The 18,526-nt window shown below is 37.6% G+C and overlaps 1 protein-coding gene across 3 annotated transcripts; it reads left to right on the forward strand.

Annotated features, from left to right (window-relative positions):
- Window positions 1-313: 313 nt before the first annotated feature.
- Window positions 314-18,394, forward strand: LOC136668343 (phosphatidylinositol-binding clathrin assembly protein-like). Of its 3 annotated transcripts, none has more exons than XM_066645817.1 (19): window positions 314-476; window positions 2,874-3,016; window positions 3,292-3,367; window positions 3,462-3,564; window positions 3,700-3,793; window positions 5,163-5,274; window positions 5,435-5,541; window positions 6,627-6,668; window positions 8,905-8,990; window positions 9,789-9,843; window positions 12,186-12,328; window positions 13,179-13,276; window positions 13,583-13,699; window positions 13,779-13,809; window positions 16,288-16,420; window positions 16,595-16,618; window positions 16,765-16,821; window positions 17,290-17,406; window positions 17,724-18,394. In XM_066645817.1, exons 2-19 carry the CDS (start codon window positions 2,879-2,881, stop codon window positions 17,736-17,738), a joined length of 1,548 nt encoding a protein of 515 aa, XP_066501914.1. In that variant the 5' UTR covers window positions 314-476; window positions 2,874-2,878; the 3' UTR covers window positions 17,739-18,394. The 3 variants fall into 3 exon arrangements, with proteins under 3 accessions (XP_066501914.1, XP_066501912.1, XP_066501913.1); XM_066645815.1 differs by having other exon boundaries at window positions 314-1,204; window positions 17,724-18,393; XM_066645816.1 differs by lacking the exon at window positions 6,627-6,668 and having other exon boundaries at window positions 314-1,204; window positions 17,724-18,393.
- Window positions 18,395-18,526: the final 132 nt, after the last annotated feature.

Genomic DNA, 18,526 nt, shown 5'->3' on the forward strand with positions numbered 1-18,526 from the left:
CTATAGCATAGCTATAAACAATCACACAATTGCCTCATGATGTAAGCCTGTACTCTATTTATTATCACGTGCAAATAGTGAGTCATGTAACTCAGTGACGGATCTCCTTCCATTGTATTCCTAATTTATTCATCATGTGCGTATGGAGGAGACTTCAAACGATATGATAAATAATTTAAAACATTTAAAAACGGCCATCTTCAGTTTCTAATAAATATGATGCATAGGGATCTGGACCGTGTGAAGCCACGCCCCTTAATACTAGAACACAGACCAATCAGTGGCCTCCTCGAGTCACCTGATTTCCATAACTGCCATTTTGCGCTCAGCGTCCGGCTCCTTTACGGAGAGGCAGAAAAGGAGAAATTCCTGTGTGGACGAAATAAGGGAAAATGTCAGCGACGAGATGTTGAATTCGGCACGGTTAGGAGGACCAGTGTCACTGTGAAAGCCGACATTTCGGATAAACACATAAGGCTTGTGTTTTTTTTTTTGCTTGTGATTTGGCTCCGAGGGTGAGAGCTGAAGGAATGTGAAGACGATGCTGAGTAGTAGCCGATAACCTCAGTTCACAGTGTCAGGGGGGGAATGTAAATTAGACCGTTATTTTTGCTGCTATTTTTGCGAGTTTTAAAAATTATCAAACATACATGTTCCTTAGGGACTATTTTAATGTTTTTATGTTGTGTTGGTATTCGAATATTCCTAGTGAGCAGCAGTTACATGGTTAACCGGCGACGGGAGGGTAGCAGCAGCTGTGTCCGTAGTGATGTACTAGAGCCCAGCGTAGCTTTAGTCAGGGAAGGTCCGCTTTAGGGCACTACACCAAAGGTAAAGGTAACCTTATTGACAGCGGTGTTAACGCAGTCGTTCGCCCTTGGTCGTGTCGTCACCGGTAGCCCGGTAATTTCTGAATGTCAGTGCCTCGTCTCTGCTCGGGTTTTTCACACAGAAAAGCGACGTGAGCGGGTTTTATCCCCCTCCCTCCCGTCCTCCCTCCTTTCATCCATCCCTTCAACCCTGCATCGGGTGCTTTTTTCTGTCGATTTTTGTAAATTAAGCATTACGCTAGCTATGTCTGGACAGTCCATCACGGACCGGATCGCCGCAGCTCAGCACAGTATGACCGGGTCGGCCATCAGCAAAGCGGTGTGCAAGGCCACGACGCACGAAGTCAGCGCCCCCAAGAAGAAGCACCTCGACTGTACGTTAAGTAGACGGCCCTCCGTCATGGCAAGCCGATGCTGGAGCATTAGCGCATTGTTACTGGGTTCTCGGTGGGGTTTTTCGCGCAGCGATCCGTGTGTGTCTTCGTGTGTTTTTTATCCTGTCTATGCTTACAGCCCCATTCACGTCTCACACAGATCATCAGCGGGCAGCGATTATCATTCATTACATACTGAAGGTCAGATCGAAGCCTGTAGTGTCTGTAACAGCATTTCTCAGTGCAATTCAAACATAACGAAAACGTCCTAATGTCACACGGACACCAATATGCAGACACAGTTCATTGTAGGGCCTGTATCTCAATGAGCAGGACTATAACATACATTGTGACAAATGCATTGACATTGGTACATTGTGTTCCATTTATTCTACCATTTTCAGAATCACCAGAATCTGAAGCTTCTTTATCAATAGAGAATGACATGCAGCATCAAGGGCAAGGGGCGATGTTAAAGCATGCTTAAAAAGCACAGTGATACCCACGCAAATACATACAGTATAGGTCTCTCACCCTGTCAGCTGTTTCTTTGTTCCCTTATATATTTTTTGTGTAAAAGGAGAATGAATGCTGTGGACTCGTGCTGTATGCTGATTAGAGGTTAAGCTCATGTACAAAAGTGATGAACCAATGCTTGTGAAACACTAATGTTTGGTTGTAACAGTCATTGCTTTTTTGTGTACTCACAGCCAATAATAGTCACCAGTATGTCAACGCAGAAGCTATTTGGATTGTAAAATTTATATACACAGTGGTTTACTGTGTGCCTAATTGCATTTTGATGTAATAGTTCCTCCATACTGCACATTAGCTGTTTACTACACCGTCACAAATAGGCTCTAGTTCAGTGACTAATCTCCTTCCAGTCACCTTCAAGTATCACATGAGTGCTCAAAGAGAACATTGTTGTAAGACTGACTTTTTATTTATTTATTTATTTATTTATTTATTTTTTGGCCCAATCTTAAATAAACCTAAGGCAGTAATTTTGTAGGCCAAATTCAAAAACAAGTGTAAGGTTCAGTCGTGGTTCAATCCTAATTCCACTTGTACTGTATGTTTATGAAGTAAATCTGCTGATTCTGAAGCCTCTTATATTGGGGAAATTATATTATGCCACTGGAACTTCAATTTGCTACAGGACAATAGATTGTTGAGCCCTTCTTATCCCTCTGCAATTATAATGGTCTCAAAAGTTACCGTACCTTACCTGGCTGCACTGTGAATAAATAATCCCAGAATGTTATCATTCTCCCACACTATGAAGGAACAGAACTTTATAATATGTATCCAGTATTAACTAAATAGCAGAAAAAAGAATTAAATTCTAAAAAACTATTGACTGATTAAACATCTAAAAGGGTCTTATGAGGAAATGACTTGGGACTGAGTTTTATGAATTGAAATTAGTTTTCAATGTCTGAATATAGTTGATTAATGGACCACGTAATCAGATAAGCTGTCTGTAAACAAGTATGCAGCAAAAGTATGCCTTAGAGATTCAAAGAAATAGCTTGCCAATCATATACATTTGTAGTGCCATTCATAGCAGTACAGATGAATATGTTACGCACCTTCTGAAATATGCAAGTGTTTTGTTATCTATAAAGTTCTTTTATCCATATCCTCTTTTCTGTGCAATGCCCAGATCTGATGCACTGCACCAATGAGCTGAGTGTGAGTATACCTCATTTGGCTGACACATTGATTGAGAGGACGGCCAATCAAAGCTGGGTTGTGGTGTTCAAGACCCTTATCACCACTCACCATCTCATGATGTACGGTAACGAGGTAAGCTGTCACCTTAATTGGTAGACTGCACTGAATTTGTTTTTTTTTTTTTGTTTTTTTTTCCGCTAATATTAAGAAATGTACAGTAATGCTTTCAAGGTCAATTTATTTAAACATATTGACGTGTTTGAATAAAAATACATTTTAAGGAAAAATACAATCATCAATAATGTTTAAATGATATTTTACAAATCTAATATTTAATTTGATTTAATCAAACCATTAAACACATTAAAATGGGAAAATAATGTTTTTATTTTATTCCTTTTAAACAGAGGTTCATCCAGTACCTTGCATCCAGAAGCACACTCTTTAATTTGAATAATTTCATTGATAAAGGTGCATTACAAGGTGTGTAAGAATTAAGAATAATTCCACACTACAAATATGGCTCTTGAAGGAATTTTCATCCAATGTAGTTACTTCTAAATCTTGATTATTTTAGGTTATGACATGTCAACCTACATCAGACGGTATAGCAGATACCTTAATGAACGGGCAATGTCCTACAGGCTGGTAGCGGTCGACTTCACCAAGATGAAGAGAGGGTGAGTTGGTTGATTCTGACACAAGTGCAAAGATGAAGGTTATGAAAATAATGAGAGAACCTGCTTGGATGTGAGTATGGAAATACAAACCCACCTTTCATTTTCAACTTCTTCTAAGCTCTAACTTCTCTGTAGGATTGATGGAGTGATGCGCACCATGAGCACAGAGAAGCTGATGAAAACTCTCCCAATCATTCAGAATCAGCTGGATGCCCTTCTGGATTTTGAGGTATATTTACAGAAATAAAGAAAACAGACAATATATCCAATATAACCAAAATATATATCAGAGGTGCTATCTTCATTATGCAACTCTGATGACATAATCAGTCTTTGTTATATTTCTGGAGCACATGGGAGCATATACTAAAGGTGCTTAAAATGTTTCATACACGAGTACATAAGTAGTCAAATATGTATGTTTGATAAAAGAAGTGAAGTTGAATGATTAGTAAAATGTGGTGATTATTTAGTAATTTCACAACCAACTATTTCTTGTCTTGTAGCTTTTAAACCGCTGTTTTAAGCATGATAAAGGCTCACTAGGCAGCACAAAAAAGAGCTTTGCAGTAGGGGAACGAGGTGCTTGTACACAAGGTGCAAACCAGACATATGCAGATATTTTAAACTGAAAAACTGCATTTTGAGCTTGATGATGTGAAAAGATAATCATGCAATAATATATTCGATTAGCATTGCTTGTTGTTAAACTATGGTGAATTTGGCAGGGACAGTTAGTTATAGATAACTATGGGGCATGTTTTTTGAATGTTGGGATAGTTATAACATCTCCTGTCCTGTACATAGATAAAGTGAGAAAGGATCTTGTGGCTCCCTGCATGGATCGTACCATTATGGATCTGTACCTGCTGGTGGAAGCAGTAAATTAGCAAATCATTCTGCAGGATTTTAGATAGTGTGCTGAATCTAAACATAGTAATACTTAATGTGAAAAACAATTGAATCTCTTTCTTATAGAATGCAAGTTATGCTTAGAATAAAATCTCTCAGAAACATGTGAAAAAATACCTTATATGATACTGATTTCTTGCTTCTTATTTCATATAAAATTAAATGAAGTTGCCCTGACTGCATAAAATTATATCTAGAGTTCCGTTTCTTGAGTTCCGTTTACACCCTAAACTAGAATACTATCATCTTTTGTCAGGGTTGTCACTGATTCCTAAAATGTCTTCTGATAGATTAAATAAATTCAGATAAACCTTTAAGATCATGAAATGATTGACTTTTCAGCATTTCACATATTGAATTTGAAGAATATGCAGAAAAATTATAAACAGACAATATTCATTCAAAATAGTTCAGGTAACAAAGCCAACAGCAATCCTATGGTCAGAAAGTGAGTATTGATGAATTGATAGATGGCAGTCAAACTGATAATGATGTCAAACACACTGATACGACAACAACTTGTGGAACATTTAAAAATAATAAAACCATGCAGCAGTCCTGTAAAACATTTGCAGTTGGTCATAAGATTGCAAATAGCAGATAAGGACAGTCTCTTCAAATGTATTAACTCTATGGAAAACACTTTAAATGTGTAATTATGTGTATTACTGTGGATTTCCCTGTAGGCCAGCTCTAATGAACTGACCAATGGTGTGATTAATGGTGCCTTCATGCTGCTCTTCAAGGACTCTATTCGTATCTTTGCTGCTTACAATGAAGGTGTCATTAACCTTCTAGGTAAAACAGCACATTACTATTTTTAAAAATATATATTTATTTATTTTTTTTGTAATATAGTTTTAGTTGCTGTACATTTGCACAGTCTTGTGTTAATGGTCTTGTTTGTGAAATAATAAATTAAGAACTCTTATACTAAACCCTCTTTTTCACTTCAAAGAGAAATATTTTGATATGAAGAAACACCAGTGTAAAGAGGCCCTGGAAATATACAAGAGGTTTCTTACCAGGATGACCAAGCTGTCAGAGTTTCTCAAAGTGGCAGAGGTAAAATATTTTTGAATTTACTCAATGTATGGGTTGGTTGGGCTCTTTCATGCCAGCCCTTTTTTGATGACTGTCCTTCTTGCCTTTCAGTTCAGTTTTTATCAAAGGTTCCCCCTCTTGCTGCCTGTTCTGGTGCCTGCACTGCATGCTTTAGCAAGACGTCTCTCAATCTATCTATCCCTCTCAGCGACAATAAGAACAGTGCTTACTTATTCAGATGAAGACCAACTGTTTCAGTTTTTGATGTAAATTAAAATAAATAAATAAGTGCATCGACTTTTATGTTTTGCAATCCAAATACAGGGCACAGTTGTCAATCCTGGCAGATACATTTGCTGAATATTTATTCATGACATGACAGTGAAGACTCTATCTAAAAGGTGCATGTATAAAGACCCACTTTGTGACACTTTTAAGCACCTGTAGACAAGGGTAACACTATTCTTGACAACTGTGCCACACTTTGATGGGTGGAAATTAGCCTCCCTTTTTTCTTTTTATTGCATATTATTTTGCTGTGTACCAAGGTATATTTGGAAAAATGCTAAGCACATCTCTCTTGATTTCTAGATTCTAGTTTCCTTTTCATTTTTGTCTTTTTTTTTGGCTGAGTAATTTGTCTCTTCAGGAATAGGGTGCAGTGCTATCCAAAAACAGACTAAAGTTGACTTTAAGAGCGCATTTCTTTATTTGTATAACAATGTGTGTATGCCATTTTTTTCTTGTCCTTTTTTCAAAGTCAACATTAGTTGTGTGTTTCTTTTGGATGTTTCTCACCTAGTCATATGAGTATTCCATCTCCGTTCACATGACCTAAAGTGACATTTCAATGTTTTATCATTCATAAAACCAGCTTCCACTACCTTGATGTCTGTCTCTATGTACATCCAGTTTACCATATTTTCTTTAACGCTCTCACACATAGACACACTGCATGGAGTAATGGCTCTTTTTTCTTTATTCTTCTTTCTCCTTCCTCCACATACCTTTGTTCTGTTTTTATTTTATTTTTATTTTTTTTTTGCCTTTTTGGTTTCACATTTTGTTTTTCGTTTTCCTCCCTCCTTTCCTTTTTTGTGTCACAGCAAGTTGGAATTGATCAGGTTGACATCCCAGATCTCTCACAGGTTAGTGGCACATTTCATCTCAATTTCTCCCATGTGGCTTCACCCTAAACTCTCATCACCACCTCACCCCATAGACGTCCATCCCCAGCCCCCATTCCTCTATGATTTACCCTTCATCTGTCAGACTTTTAGGATAGGGGCCTCCAGAAACTTACTCCATACCCGCGCTCTCCCTGGGAATCTGATGTGCTGTTTTGCATTTTCTGTTTTCATCCGAGGTAAATGGGTACTCAAGCTGCTCTATTTGGACCTCAGAGAAGCTTTAATTTAAAGCTTTTGCCTTAAATATTACCATGTGTATTAATAATGAAAGCCCTTTAAGGCTATTTGAGGTTTGCGGTACTGACTCATTAATATTTAGTGCTTGCTCTTCAAGCCACCATTTCTTACTGGTTTACCCATGAGAAATCTTATTGCTTCTAATTCTGATGCTGAATGGTATATAGCTAAATGGTGTTTGTGCCAACCGTGCTGAATTTTACCAAGCTTCTTGTGACTGGTATCATGTTGTTGGTATGGTACTTACCTGATGAAGAAAGTTATCAAGTTGTAGGCACTCACCATTGCTATATATCTCTGCACTTGTAGGGTTTTGTGCTTGACTAGCCTAAGGAAGAGCAGTGAATGTGCACAATTGGAAGAATGCCTTAAAACTGGAGCAGGGGACAAAAGTCTGCCTGGCACCAACTGAACTTTATTGTCAGCATCCAATCCAAATATATGCCTTCAACTTATGCTGGACTTGGCTTCCACTTATGTTCCATGCCAACTGCCAGAAGGGTGCTGGGCAATACATCTCCCCCTTCAGTTTGCCACCATTAGGCATTTGATACATTTTCATTTACATCAGACAGGGACTCCTAAAGGTGTTGGGCTGGCATACTACACAGTGGTACCTTACCATGTCAAAAAACATTTTTAAATAGAAGGAGTGCCTTGTTTACGTAAGCTGAAGCAGTATTCAGAAGGCCTTTGTAATGTCCTTATCAGAAGTGGTACTTCATCCCTACTATATTGCTTCTTTCCAAAATTACAATCATTTTGTAAAACGATCCTCTCAGGTTGAATTAACGTTGTTCAGTTGTGAGACAAATAATCTCATGGCCTTTTGTACACTCCTACAGCCATGGAACCCTTTCCTTCTCGCTATTTTTTTATTATCTTTTTTGAATGATCTCTAGTTCTGTCACATGTGTTTCAGATTTCTCAGTGAGTTTCTTCTTAAATTGTATTGTTTTCCAGAATTATGTGTCTGAGAAATCTGTTCTTTTGTTATTCATGGATACCTTCCGTCAAATTGGCATGCAATATGGACACATCTTATGATTGAAAGGCAAATGTTGTGTAAGAACAGAACACATCCCCTTGAAGAATGAAAGTTTCTTGTCAGTCTACTCAGTTATTGGTTATGGTCTGTGGGGAAAATGCTGTATGGTTTGCTTAATGCACAAGCCATGCTCTCATCCAGCATTTGCCTTTTTATATAACCTCCTTTGGCTTCCAAATGTTTTCATGTGTTTACTTCCTTACCTATTGAAAAATGTATGTTTACTGAACAATTCAAAAACACATATAAAACAATATAAAAAGTAGGCTTGCTAAGTTCTTTAGTGCAAGTACAAAAATTTAAATCCAGTTGGAATCCAAAGGTTAACTGGTTTCTTCTGTGGCTTCTTTTATCTGTGCATTATGAAATTCTCTGCATGGTCAGAAAAGGTTCCTCTTGTAGGTCAGTCCAGTACTTGTATCTCATAGTCTGAGCCCTCCCTTTGAGAGGTCCTTGACCTCAGTTTGCTCCACAAGCCTTGTATGAATTGTCAGAAAGCTTGCATGGAAAATAACACATTTTTTGCATGTATAAGCGTCTCCAATCTGAATCCTTTTTTTTTTTTGCTTTGTCTTCCTTTGATTTCAGAGGCTCATAAACACTATTAGGTTGTCTCAGTAATACAGATCTTCCTTTTGTGACTATGTCTATGTTAAATGTGTGTGTATGAGGGAAAGTGTGTGTGTGTGACAGAGTCTTTCTTTTTGTGTGCCTCTGCACACATTATATGTGTTGTGAGTGAAATATTAGGTGTTTTCAAGTCTGATTTTGTGTTTGAATGAGTGTGTGTGTGTGTTTGTGATATTGTGTGTGTGTGTGTGTGTGTGTATGTTTTTTAATGTGCTTTCTGTCCTCATATATTTTGATGTGCCTAAAATATTTCTTTTTCTTCAACTACCACACCATCAGGCACCAAGCAGTCTCTTACAAGCTCTTGAACAACATCTGGCCTCTCTGGAGGGCAAGAAAATTAAAGAGCTCTCCTCTGTCAACAGGTACTTTACATTAAATCTGTCCTCATTGGACTAGACAGTGCTTATATAAGTTGTTACAAAACAACTGCTCAAAAATTACTTTGTCATAGGACAGCACATTCTTATTAATAACAATACACCACAGTGATCCAATATACTGATTCTGTACTGGTGCTAAAAGGATTTCATTAATTGCATGCTGTTTCTAGAAAAGCTGTGACATTTTGTAAAATGTAATAAAAACAAGACAAAATTCTTCATTTTGTCATTTACCATACACAATATTGTGAAAAGATTCAGCAAATCCCTTGGAAATCTCAGTCCAGCAAGAATGGACACCATTATTGAATTACTTTAATGTAATTAAATTATCTTGCTATAGAATGTTTTAATGTTGCATTTTAAAGAAATTACCCACTAATTATTTCCAGTAATGTTGATTGAAACAAAACACATAGCATTTATTTGTACATACTTAGGTTTCTAAATGTTAAATTGAAAGAGAAAAAAGAATATATCAACCATTACCCCACGCACAGGTATCAGAATTAGCAACAGAAGAGAAAGTGTGTTTGTGAATCCCTACTCATTATACTAGTAACTTTACATTACTTCCTTTAGAATAAAAAATGAGAATGCTTAACAAATACCTGACAGTCCCGTGGACTGATCATATTACAGACATTCCGTAAGTGTAGGTACAGATGTTTGTAGGAGTGAATCTAAGTTTGAAACTTGCAACCTGTCCTTGGATTTGTGGATTAATATCTAAATCTGTGCTTTCAGTCACTCATACTCTTTTTACTCTTTTATCTGCAGGGATGAGAAACAGCAGGCTCAGGATGCAGAGGGTGACAGGTTACAGCCTACAAAGGTGAAAAAAATATGAAGCTTTTCAAAAAGCAGAGGCTATTAAACATCCTTTAAATCTCTTTGATTAGATAAAATTAGACTAAATAATACAGTACCTGGTTGCACATTCTACTATTTTGTTGGCTGGCTTTCAGCTTTGATTATGGCATTATTGCCATGGCATTGTTTTTACCACCATGCAGCAACGTTTATTTCTGTCCAGGGTTGCATTCATTTTTTGCCAGGCCTTCTGTAGCACATACCAAACATTTTTAATGGGATTAATGTTAGGACTCTGTGCTGACCTATTCCTTATGCTCCCAAAATCACAATGAATCCAAGAACATGGTCATGCTCTCCGGGAAGGAAAATCTATTAAAGGAATAACCCGGTCATTTCTTTATTCTATTCAGGTGCTCAGCTGACTTCATATCATATCAGGCCACATAACTTTTTCCATTGCACAGATTAATACTCCCCAGCAAACTGAAGCCGTTATTCTGATCACAATGATTCTGGGTAGGAGGCAGACCCATCATGACCCTGATAAGAATGAAGTGGCTACAGAAGAAAAATGTATGAATAACTAAATTGTGTATTTACAACTGCATTGCCCATGTAAGCACACATTATTTAATACATAATTCAAATTCAAAGAACAATGCAAATTTGCTTTACAATTTCTTTGTACTATGATACGTGCGTCTGTGGGCAAAGTACAGGGTAAGTCCTACTGACATTAATGAGACATATTTTTATTGTTTTAACATAAAGATACTGACATTAAAAATGGAATAACAAACTAGTTGTGCTAGCTATATCAAAATGGAAATATGGTTGCAGCCTGCATATTCAGCTGCAAGGCACTCATGTCAGTCAAATGCTTTGTGTTCAACATCAGAACAGAAATTTAGTTGGGAGCCTAGTGATAAAATGAGTCTCAATGTTGGCATTACTGGTATGAGAGCATAGGAATTATGGAAACTTCTATAATGGTAACCCTTGTGGCTAACACTGTGGCTGTCACAAGCATGGACATAAGTGACATTTTGTTTACAAACATGCATGAAGTGACAGGCATGATTTAATTCCAACTGTCTGGTTTTTCTTTTGTTGTTCCACTTTTGGCTGCTCTCGTGAGGGGTCCTCACAGCTGCACATTTGACACAGGTTTTTTGATGGATGCCCTTCCTGACACAACTCTCCCATTCTTTCCGAGCTTGGGACTGGCAGTAGGTGTGCACTGACCAGCACAACCCCCAGCAGCTGGGCAGCAGACATGGGGAGAGCAATTGACATCCAAAAACTTAAGCTGTACAGTGGGACATCACCATCATCTCACCATTCTGCCAAACTGCCTTGCTTCTCTAATCATCTGAAACTAGCCACATAGGTGTCAGGGAAGTTGAAACAAAATTCTGAAAATGATTTTACTTTCTGGATCTGAACTTGCCACCTCTACTTCTTGCGCAGAGTAGAGCAGCATTGCCAGAGGACCTGCCACAAGTATCGCTTTTACATTTAGCAAACATCAAACACCACAGAGGCACCCTTCACCTGAATGCCAAGTGTGAAAATATTGCTGTTGTAGATGCCTCCAAGTTATCTATGGTGATGAGTAACCAGTACTGCCAAAGTTTAGTCTGTTCTCATCACTACGCCCCACACAAATGGCCCTGCCTGATGACCTACCGAAAAGCTTTTGATTGAAATGAGTTCCTCTTTGACAGTAGAAAAGCAAATACAAATAGGGTTTCAACTATATTTTAATTTTGGCACTCGAGGACAGCAAAAGCAAGGAAATGCCATTGCAAATGATATATTATTGTTTTGTTTTTAACATTAAGAAACGTAATGTCAAAAGGACTTTGACAGCAATTGCACACAGAAATGCCAATGCAAACATACATTTTGCTGTTGAATCTGGATTGTGCCATGAATAATGCACATTCACATGGTAAATTGAATTGTAAATTCCCCATTTAAAGGAACATTATGTAATATATTTACTCTAAAATTACAGCTTCATCACAAATCATTGTGATGCTCCACAGACAGGTAATGAGAAGAATATGACCTCATTGTGGGCTCAGCACCACAGAAACTGCACTATTTTACTTTTGGAAGAGGATAGGAAACTACAACCCTCCCAATTAATTTCAGTACAGCGTGGTAAAAATGTACTACACTAGGGGGAACCCCAGGGGCAAAAAAAACAAAAAAACCCACAAATATTGTTACTTCTAGTAGCATAGCAAGTTCGTTTTGAAATTTCAGTCGGGAATATTTTGCCAGAAAATGACATTTTGGAATGTGATCATCAGGAAGACCTGATGATGAGTGTTTTTTTATCCTCACCACTAGGGAGTACAGCTCAAAGATATTGGCATGCAAACCCCAACAGTGTCTCCCAGTGGGCAGTCTGTGGGCAGTGCCAACAGTACCTGCACCAGCAGCGGTGCCACCGAGCTCCTCTCAACTCCATCAGATCTACCCATCACAAACGGGTATAGTTAATACCTGTGGTACAGTTATGAATAAAAAAACTTTATTTTATTGTTTTATTATTTATTTATTTATTCCAGTTACATTTGTTTGTATATTTATTCATAATTGACCAAAAAAAGTAAATAACAACTTAAAGGCGACGTACACGATTTTTAGTCAAAAAACACTTTTTATGAAATTCAGAGGATGTTTACTCACCATTTGCTATCTCTCTGAAAACAGTCTAATGTGTCTGTAAATGCATAAAAATCCCAAAGTGTCTCAACCCGGTATGCTAGGATTTCTCTGTCAGCTCACAGCAGAAAAAAGGATTTTGAAGTTTTTTAGACAGGAAAGATACCTCCAAACTTTGAAAAGCATGAACTGACATGAAGATATTTCTCTGTCCCTACTCCATAGGTGGGTCATATTGACTTATTTCTTGCTGTAGACGGAACTGACTATAAATTTGGGAAAGCACTAACTGCATTAAAAGTAAACACAGACCATAGGTGCTACAAAAATAAACAACTTTAAATTAGTTTATCTAATAATTCAAATAGTGAATTAACACTTACAGACATCTTAAAATTCAGCCACATGCAAACATCAGTCATTTTTATTCCCATAAAATATACCATGCCGCATTAAAATACACAGAGCTTCTGAACCTAAATAAACCAAATAACAGCATTTTTCCACAATCGTAGACGTTGCCTTTAGTAGAAATAATACAAAGTGTATAATGTTTATTTTTAGGCTTGCATATTGATTGCCAGAAATGTTTTACCATTTGATTCATATTTAGTTGGAAACAAAACGACAAATAATAGAATATCATTATCTATTCACACCCTTTATCTTCAACAGTGTGCACAATTTCACCAGTGATCATTTTGACCTTCAACACAGCCTCAACACTCCTGTTCAGACCACCACCCTGCCTGCCAATAACAATGGCTGGGGAGGTGAGATTTAAGACCAGTTTTACACAAAAACTAAAGTCACAGATTTATTTTCACTTTGTACAATTATTTAACAATTGTTCTTTCATAAGGTATAACTCAATTATTCGACTGTTTTTTTGTTTTGTTTTTTCTTTTTTGTGCAATTGCTGTGCCTGACTGGGCTTTCTCTGGGTGAGTCAAAAGTGATTGAGTGAATCTAATAGCTTGTAAATGGAAAGAGGGGCATAAGTAACTACTCTCATTTTGTTTCCCTTTGTGTAATCTCTCCATTTCTCTGCTTCTTTCTGTAGGTTGTCTGTCCTCTAGGGCCCCTGCTGAAGCCCACCCTTTCTTCACAGATTCATGGCCAGGGTACACAAATTCACAATGGAGGAAAGTTACTGACTAATGACTTGGACTCATCTCTGGCCAACCTAGTGGGCAGTAAGTTTTTATTTACAACCTTATTTATTCTGTGTTCTGTTTTATGTACTTGCAGTCTAATTTTTTTTCTTCTGCACAGATTTGCACTTTGGAGGACCCCCTTCCAAAAAGTAAGGATTATTTAACTTTCAGTACATACAACCCCAGTTCCAATGAAGTTGGGACACTGTGTAAAATATAAAATTAAAAAAAATACGATGATTTGCAAATCCTTTTCAACCTATATTCAATTGAATACACTACAAAGATAATATATTTAATGTTCAAGTTGATCAGTTGCTCAACAGTCCTGGGTCTTCGTTGTCGTATTTTGCAATTCATAATGCGCCACACATTTTCAATGGGAGACAGGTCTGGACACTTTTACTATGAAGCCACGCTGTTGTAACAGGTGCAGAATGTGGCTTGGCATTGTCTTGCTGAAATAAGCAGGGATGTCCCTGAAAAAGATGTTGCTTAGATGGCAGCATTTGTTGCTCCAAAACCTGTATGTACCTTTCAACATTAATGGTACCTTCACAGATGTGCAAGTTACCCATGCCATGGGCACTAACACACCCCCATACCATCAGAGATGTTGGCTTTTGAACTTTGCTCTGATAACAATCCGGACAGTCCTTTTCCTCTTTGGCCCATAGGACACGACGTCCATGATTTCCAAAAACAATTTGAAACGTGGACTCGTCAGACCACAGGACCCTTTTCCACTTTGCATCAGTCCATCTCTGATGAGCTCGGGCCCTGAGAAGCCAGCAGCGATTCTGGGTGTTGTTGATATATGGCTTTCACTTTGCATGGTAGATTTTTAACTTGCACTTGTAGATTGAATGACGAACTGTGTTCACTGACAATGGTTTTCTGAAGTGTTCCGTAACCCATGTAGTAATATCCATTACAGAATGATGTCGGTTTTTAATGCAGTGCCGCCTGAGGGATCAAAGATCATGGGCATTCAATGTTGATTTTCGGCCTTGCCACTTACTTGGAGAGATTTCTTCAGATTCTCTGAATCTTTTGATGATATTATGGATTCTAGATCAAGAAATCCCTAAAATCCTTGCAAATGTATGTTGAGAAATGTTGCTCTTAAACTGTTGGACAATTTGCTCATGCAGTTGTTCACAAAGTGGTGAACCTCACCCCATGTTTGCTTATGAATGACTGAGCCCTTCAGAGATGCTCCCTTTATACCCAATCATGACTCTCACCTGTATCCAATTAACCTGTTCACCTGTGGAATGTTCCAAACAGGTGTTTTTTGAGCAGTCTTTTGTTGCCCCTGTCCCAACTATTTTGGAGCATGTTGCAGGCCTCAAATTCAAAATGAGTGAATATTTGCATATATATAAAAAAGAGAAAAAAAAAAGTAAAATTATGTTGTGAAAATGATTTTACTTTCTGGACCTGAACTTGCCACCTCTACTGCTTGCGCAGAGTAGAGCAGCATTGCCAGAGGACCTGCCACAAGTATCGCTTTTACATTTAACAACATGAAATCAGATTACACAGAAGAATCTTTCACCTGAATGTCAAGTGTAAAAATATTGCTATTGTAGATGCCTCCAAGTTATCTATGGTGATGAGTAACCAGTACTGCCAAAGAATAAAGATGAAGATTTGTTCATCATTCTGTCAAAGACTATGGGCATATAGTGCAACAGTTCAAGAATCATTTTTCTCAACTTAAAATAGTAAAGAACCTGGGGTCTTCGTCTGCTGTACATAATATTATTAAAATTTTCAGAGCATCCAGAGAAACAATACCATTGTCTATAACAAGAATTCGTTGCTGCATCCACAATGTTAAAACTCTATATGCAAAGAAGAAACCATATTTAAACAGGATCAAGAAACATAATCAAATTCTTTGGGCTTAAGCTCATTTAAAGTCAACTTTCATGATTTTAATTAAAGAAAAAAAAAATTCTAAAATAAAATTCTGAGACTACTTCCTCACCATTTGCTAGCTCTCCAGTGCACTTGCATTCTGGAAAATGGTATGATGTCTTTATGAAGCCCCGGGATCAGTAAATGGTTAAAAGAACAACCTGTCTTTCGGGTATGCTGAGCTTCTGAATGTAAACAAACCATAGTGTAGAGAACAGCATTTCCCCCACAATTGTAGACTTTCTCTGTAGACTTGCACTGAGGCAAAGCAGAGAAGTGTCCTGTTGTCAGACAAATTCAAATTTGAAATTCTTCTTAGAAAATATGCATGCCATGTCCTACAAGCTGAGGATGAGAGGGACTGTCAGGCTTGTCATAAGTACACAGTTAAGCCCCTTCTCCACCCATTTTTTTCCCTCATATTCTTCCATCAAATGTGGTGTTTGGCTTTACACGCATTCTGAAGCCACCCTGAACTCCTGCCTTAAAACTTCTGAGTTCATCTCCCTGTTGCAGCCTTAAGCTGAATTAAATAGCCTGTTTAATTATAATATTCCTAGGTGCCTAATAACTTTGCAGAGTCATGTAAATAAAGGACATGAAGATAAAAACAATAAACTTAATTTTATCCACTAATGCTGTTTTTTTAGCACCATCAGCACATATTTGGATATATTATTTATGTCATGCTTTTTAATTAGGCCTGAGATTCAGTGGACTCACCTGGAGAAAAAAACCACAGGGGGCTCTCACTGGCAGTCTAAAGCTATGAGTGGCACTGCACCGTGGGGACACACACACCTGGCTCCTGCTCCCATCCCTGTGCCACAAATGGTAAAAAAAAATCTCTGCTTAAAACTGAATGTAAATCTGAATCTGATTATAATGACAGAGCTGAATGAATAAAAGAAAACTCTTATAATCTGTATTTGACATGGGGCAAATAGAAACTCTGATGCTTGCTAATGCTCTGCTTCTTACCTTCTTCTTTTTATGTGTTTGCTACAGAATGGAATGATTTATACTGGCTATGTAAGACTTTTTTTTTCTTTGTAAGCATTTTGTAATTTATAGATCTCCAAAGAGTTTTTACATTATTTTAGCGTAACTACAGTATCTTAATTTTGCACCAATATATAAATCAAAGTTTTATCATAGAACTTCTCTTTACCTTTCAGGCACCAGCTCCGGTAGCATTTCCAATGACAACCCCTCAAGTGCCTGTATATGGGATGGTAGGACCAATTTTTCTGTCAACACTTCTTTCTGTTCAGGGTTCAGAGTGCATTACACACTCACATTATGGACATTTTTGAATAGCCACAAAGACACAAAAAGAACACACCGAACTCCTCAGAGCAAGGGACTTGAGGTGGGGTTTGAACCAACAAGCCCAGGACCCTGAAGCTGTGTTACAGCAATGCTACCTGTTGCACCAACATAACTTTAAATATTATGCACATTACAGTGTAATGTGTTGTCTTGAATATGAGTACTAGTCATGGCAGGTACACCAAGTTTCCTATATTATTCATAAAGTGAGTAATGACTGCAAACTATTCAGCAACTCTTGAGCTCTTAAGTTTTTGGCTGAAAGATTCTGTATATATTTCATGCTTTTGTACACAACTTCAGGTTTCATTATTTAAAATGTCATATTTAGATTGAAGTAATTTACAAGAGCTTGTATTATTTTCAACTAGATTCCTCCTCCCATGGGTCAGATGGGTTCAGTCCCCTTGATGGCACCCCAGCCTGTGATGTATAACCAGCCTGTGCTTCGCACCACCAACCCTTTCACCCCTGTCCCTGGAACTCAGGTACTGCACTCACATTCCTAAAAATGGATTTTCCACTTTCGACTGAGGCAGATGCACTTTGTTGTTTTGTTTTTTATTTTTTGGTTGTTCAATTTGACAGTAATTATGTTCATTGCATATATTTAATTCATATTTAATTCCAATAAATTCCATCATTATATTATACTTAACTTAACACACTTTACTTAAATACTAGCAGAATATCCAGAGATTTTTCCTGATTTATTTAGGAGTGTGCAAAACAGTGAACATATAATCATAAAAAATTACACAGCAGAAATAGTCCCTTAAGCAAATCTTTTTTCTTTCTGCACTAGATGCACTTCATGTAGTGCTGAGGGGGGGAAAAATGACTGAACGTAGCGCCAGAGGAAAAACATCAACCAACCCAAAACCAAATATGACAAAGCAACATGAAATGGTTCAGAGACTGATATGTTCATGTGCCATTTTCCCCTTAAGCTGTGTGTTCGTAGCATACCCTGCCCGACAAACATAACATAGTCCTGTCATTTTACATGTTCTCTTTAATTTTTAAGTGTCAAATCTAGTGTTTCTAGATGGCCCTCTTGGATGATGTCACTGGCTGATGCAAATGGAATGACAGTGTATAGTGAATTGCGGTGGAATGAAACAATGTCATGATGTCAAGCCCTTTGCCCTTTTGCCCCATTCGGAAAAGTGATTGTTGTAATCGTGCGCACTTAAATCAATGTTTATTATGTCTAAACCAAGCCACGGTTTTGTATGCACATTGCCTGAATAGTGTTTTGAACCAACCACTGTCAATGTTAATCATGCCACAGTTGCTGGCCTCCTGAATTCTTGAATCTTGGAGAAATGTGTACAGGTCACTTTTTGTACATTTGTCTTGTCCCCAAACATTTTGGACTTCACCTTACAAGTTAAAGCTGTTTCTGCATACAGTAACTTGTAATGTTTCATTCAGGTATGGTAAAGGTATGGCTGTATGAATTAAAAACAAATACAGCAGTGTGTGTATGTGTTTTATTAAATATTTGACCAAGTTTAATTCTGGTTTTAATGTAAATGCATAAATGTCATACTTCTGTATACTGTAGTATGTAAGCCATTTGAATGCCCCTGGTCATTTTACATG

This window comes from Hoplias malabaricus, chromosome 15 (genome assembly GCF_029633855.1).
Source record: "Hoplias malabaricus isolate fHopMal1 chromosome 15, fHopMal1.hap1, whole genome shotgun sequence".
Classification (NCBI taxonomy): Eukaryota; Metazoa; Chordata; class Actinopteri; order Characiformes; family Erythrinidae; genus Hoplias; species Hoplias malabaricus.

What these genes read in the sequence shown, in the direction of transcription:
- LOC136668343 (XM_066645815.1), top strand. Translation starts at nt 1,075, where the DNA reads ATGTCTGGACAGTCCATCACGGACCGGATCGCCGCAGCTCAGCACAGT. An exon ending in CAAGAAGAAGCACCTCGACT is followed by an intron (nt 1,205 to 2,873) that starts GTACGTTAAGTA and finishes TGCAATGCCCAG; the next exon opens with ATCTGATGCACTGCACCAAT. An exon ending in CCATCCCTGTGCCACAAATG is followed by an intron (nt 16,421 to 16,594) that starts GTAAAAAAAAAT and finishes TGTTTGCTACAG; the next exon opens with AATGGAATGATTTATACTGG.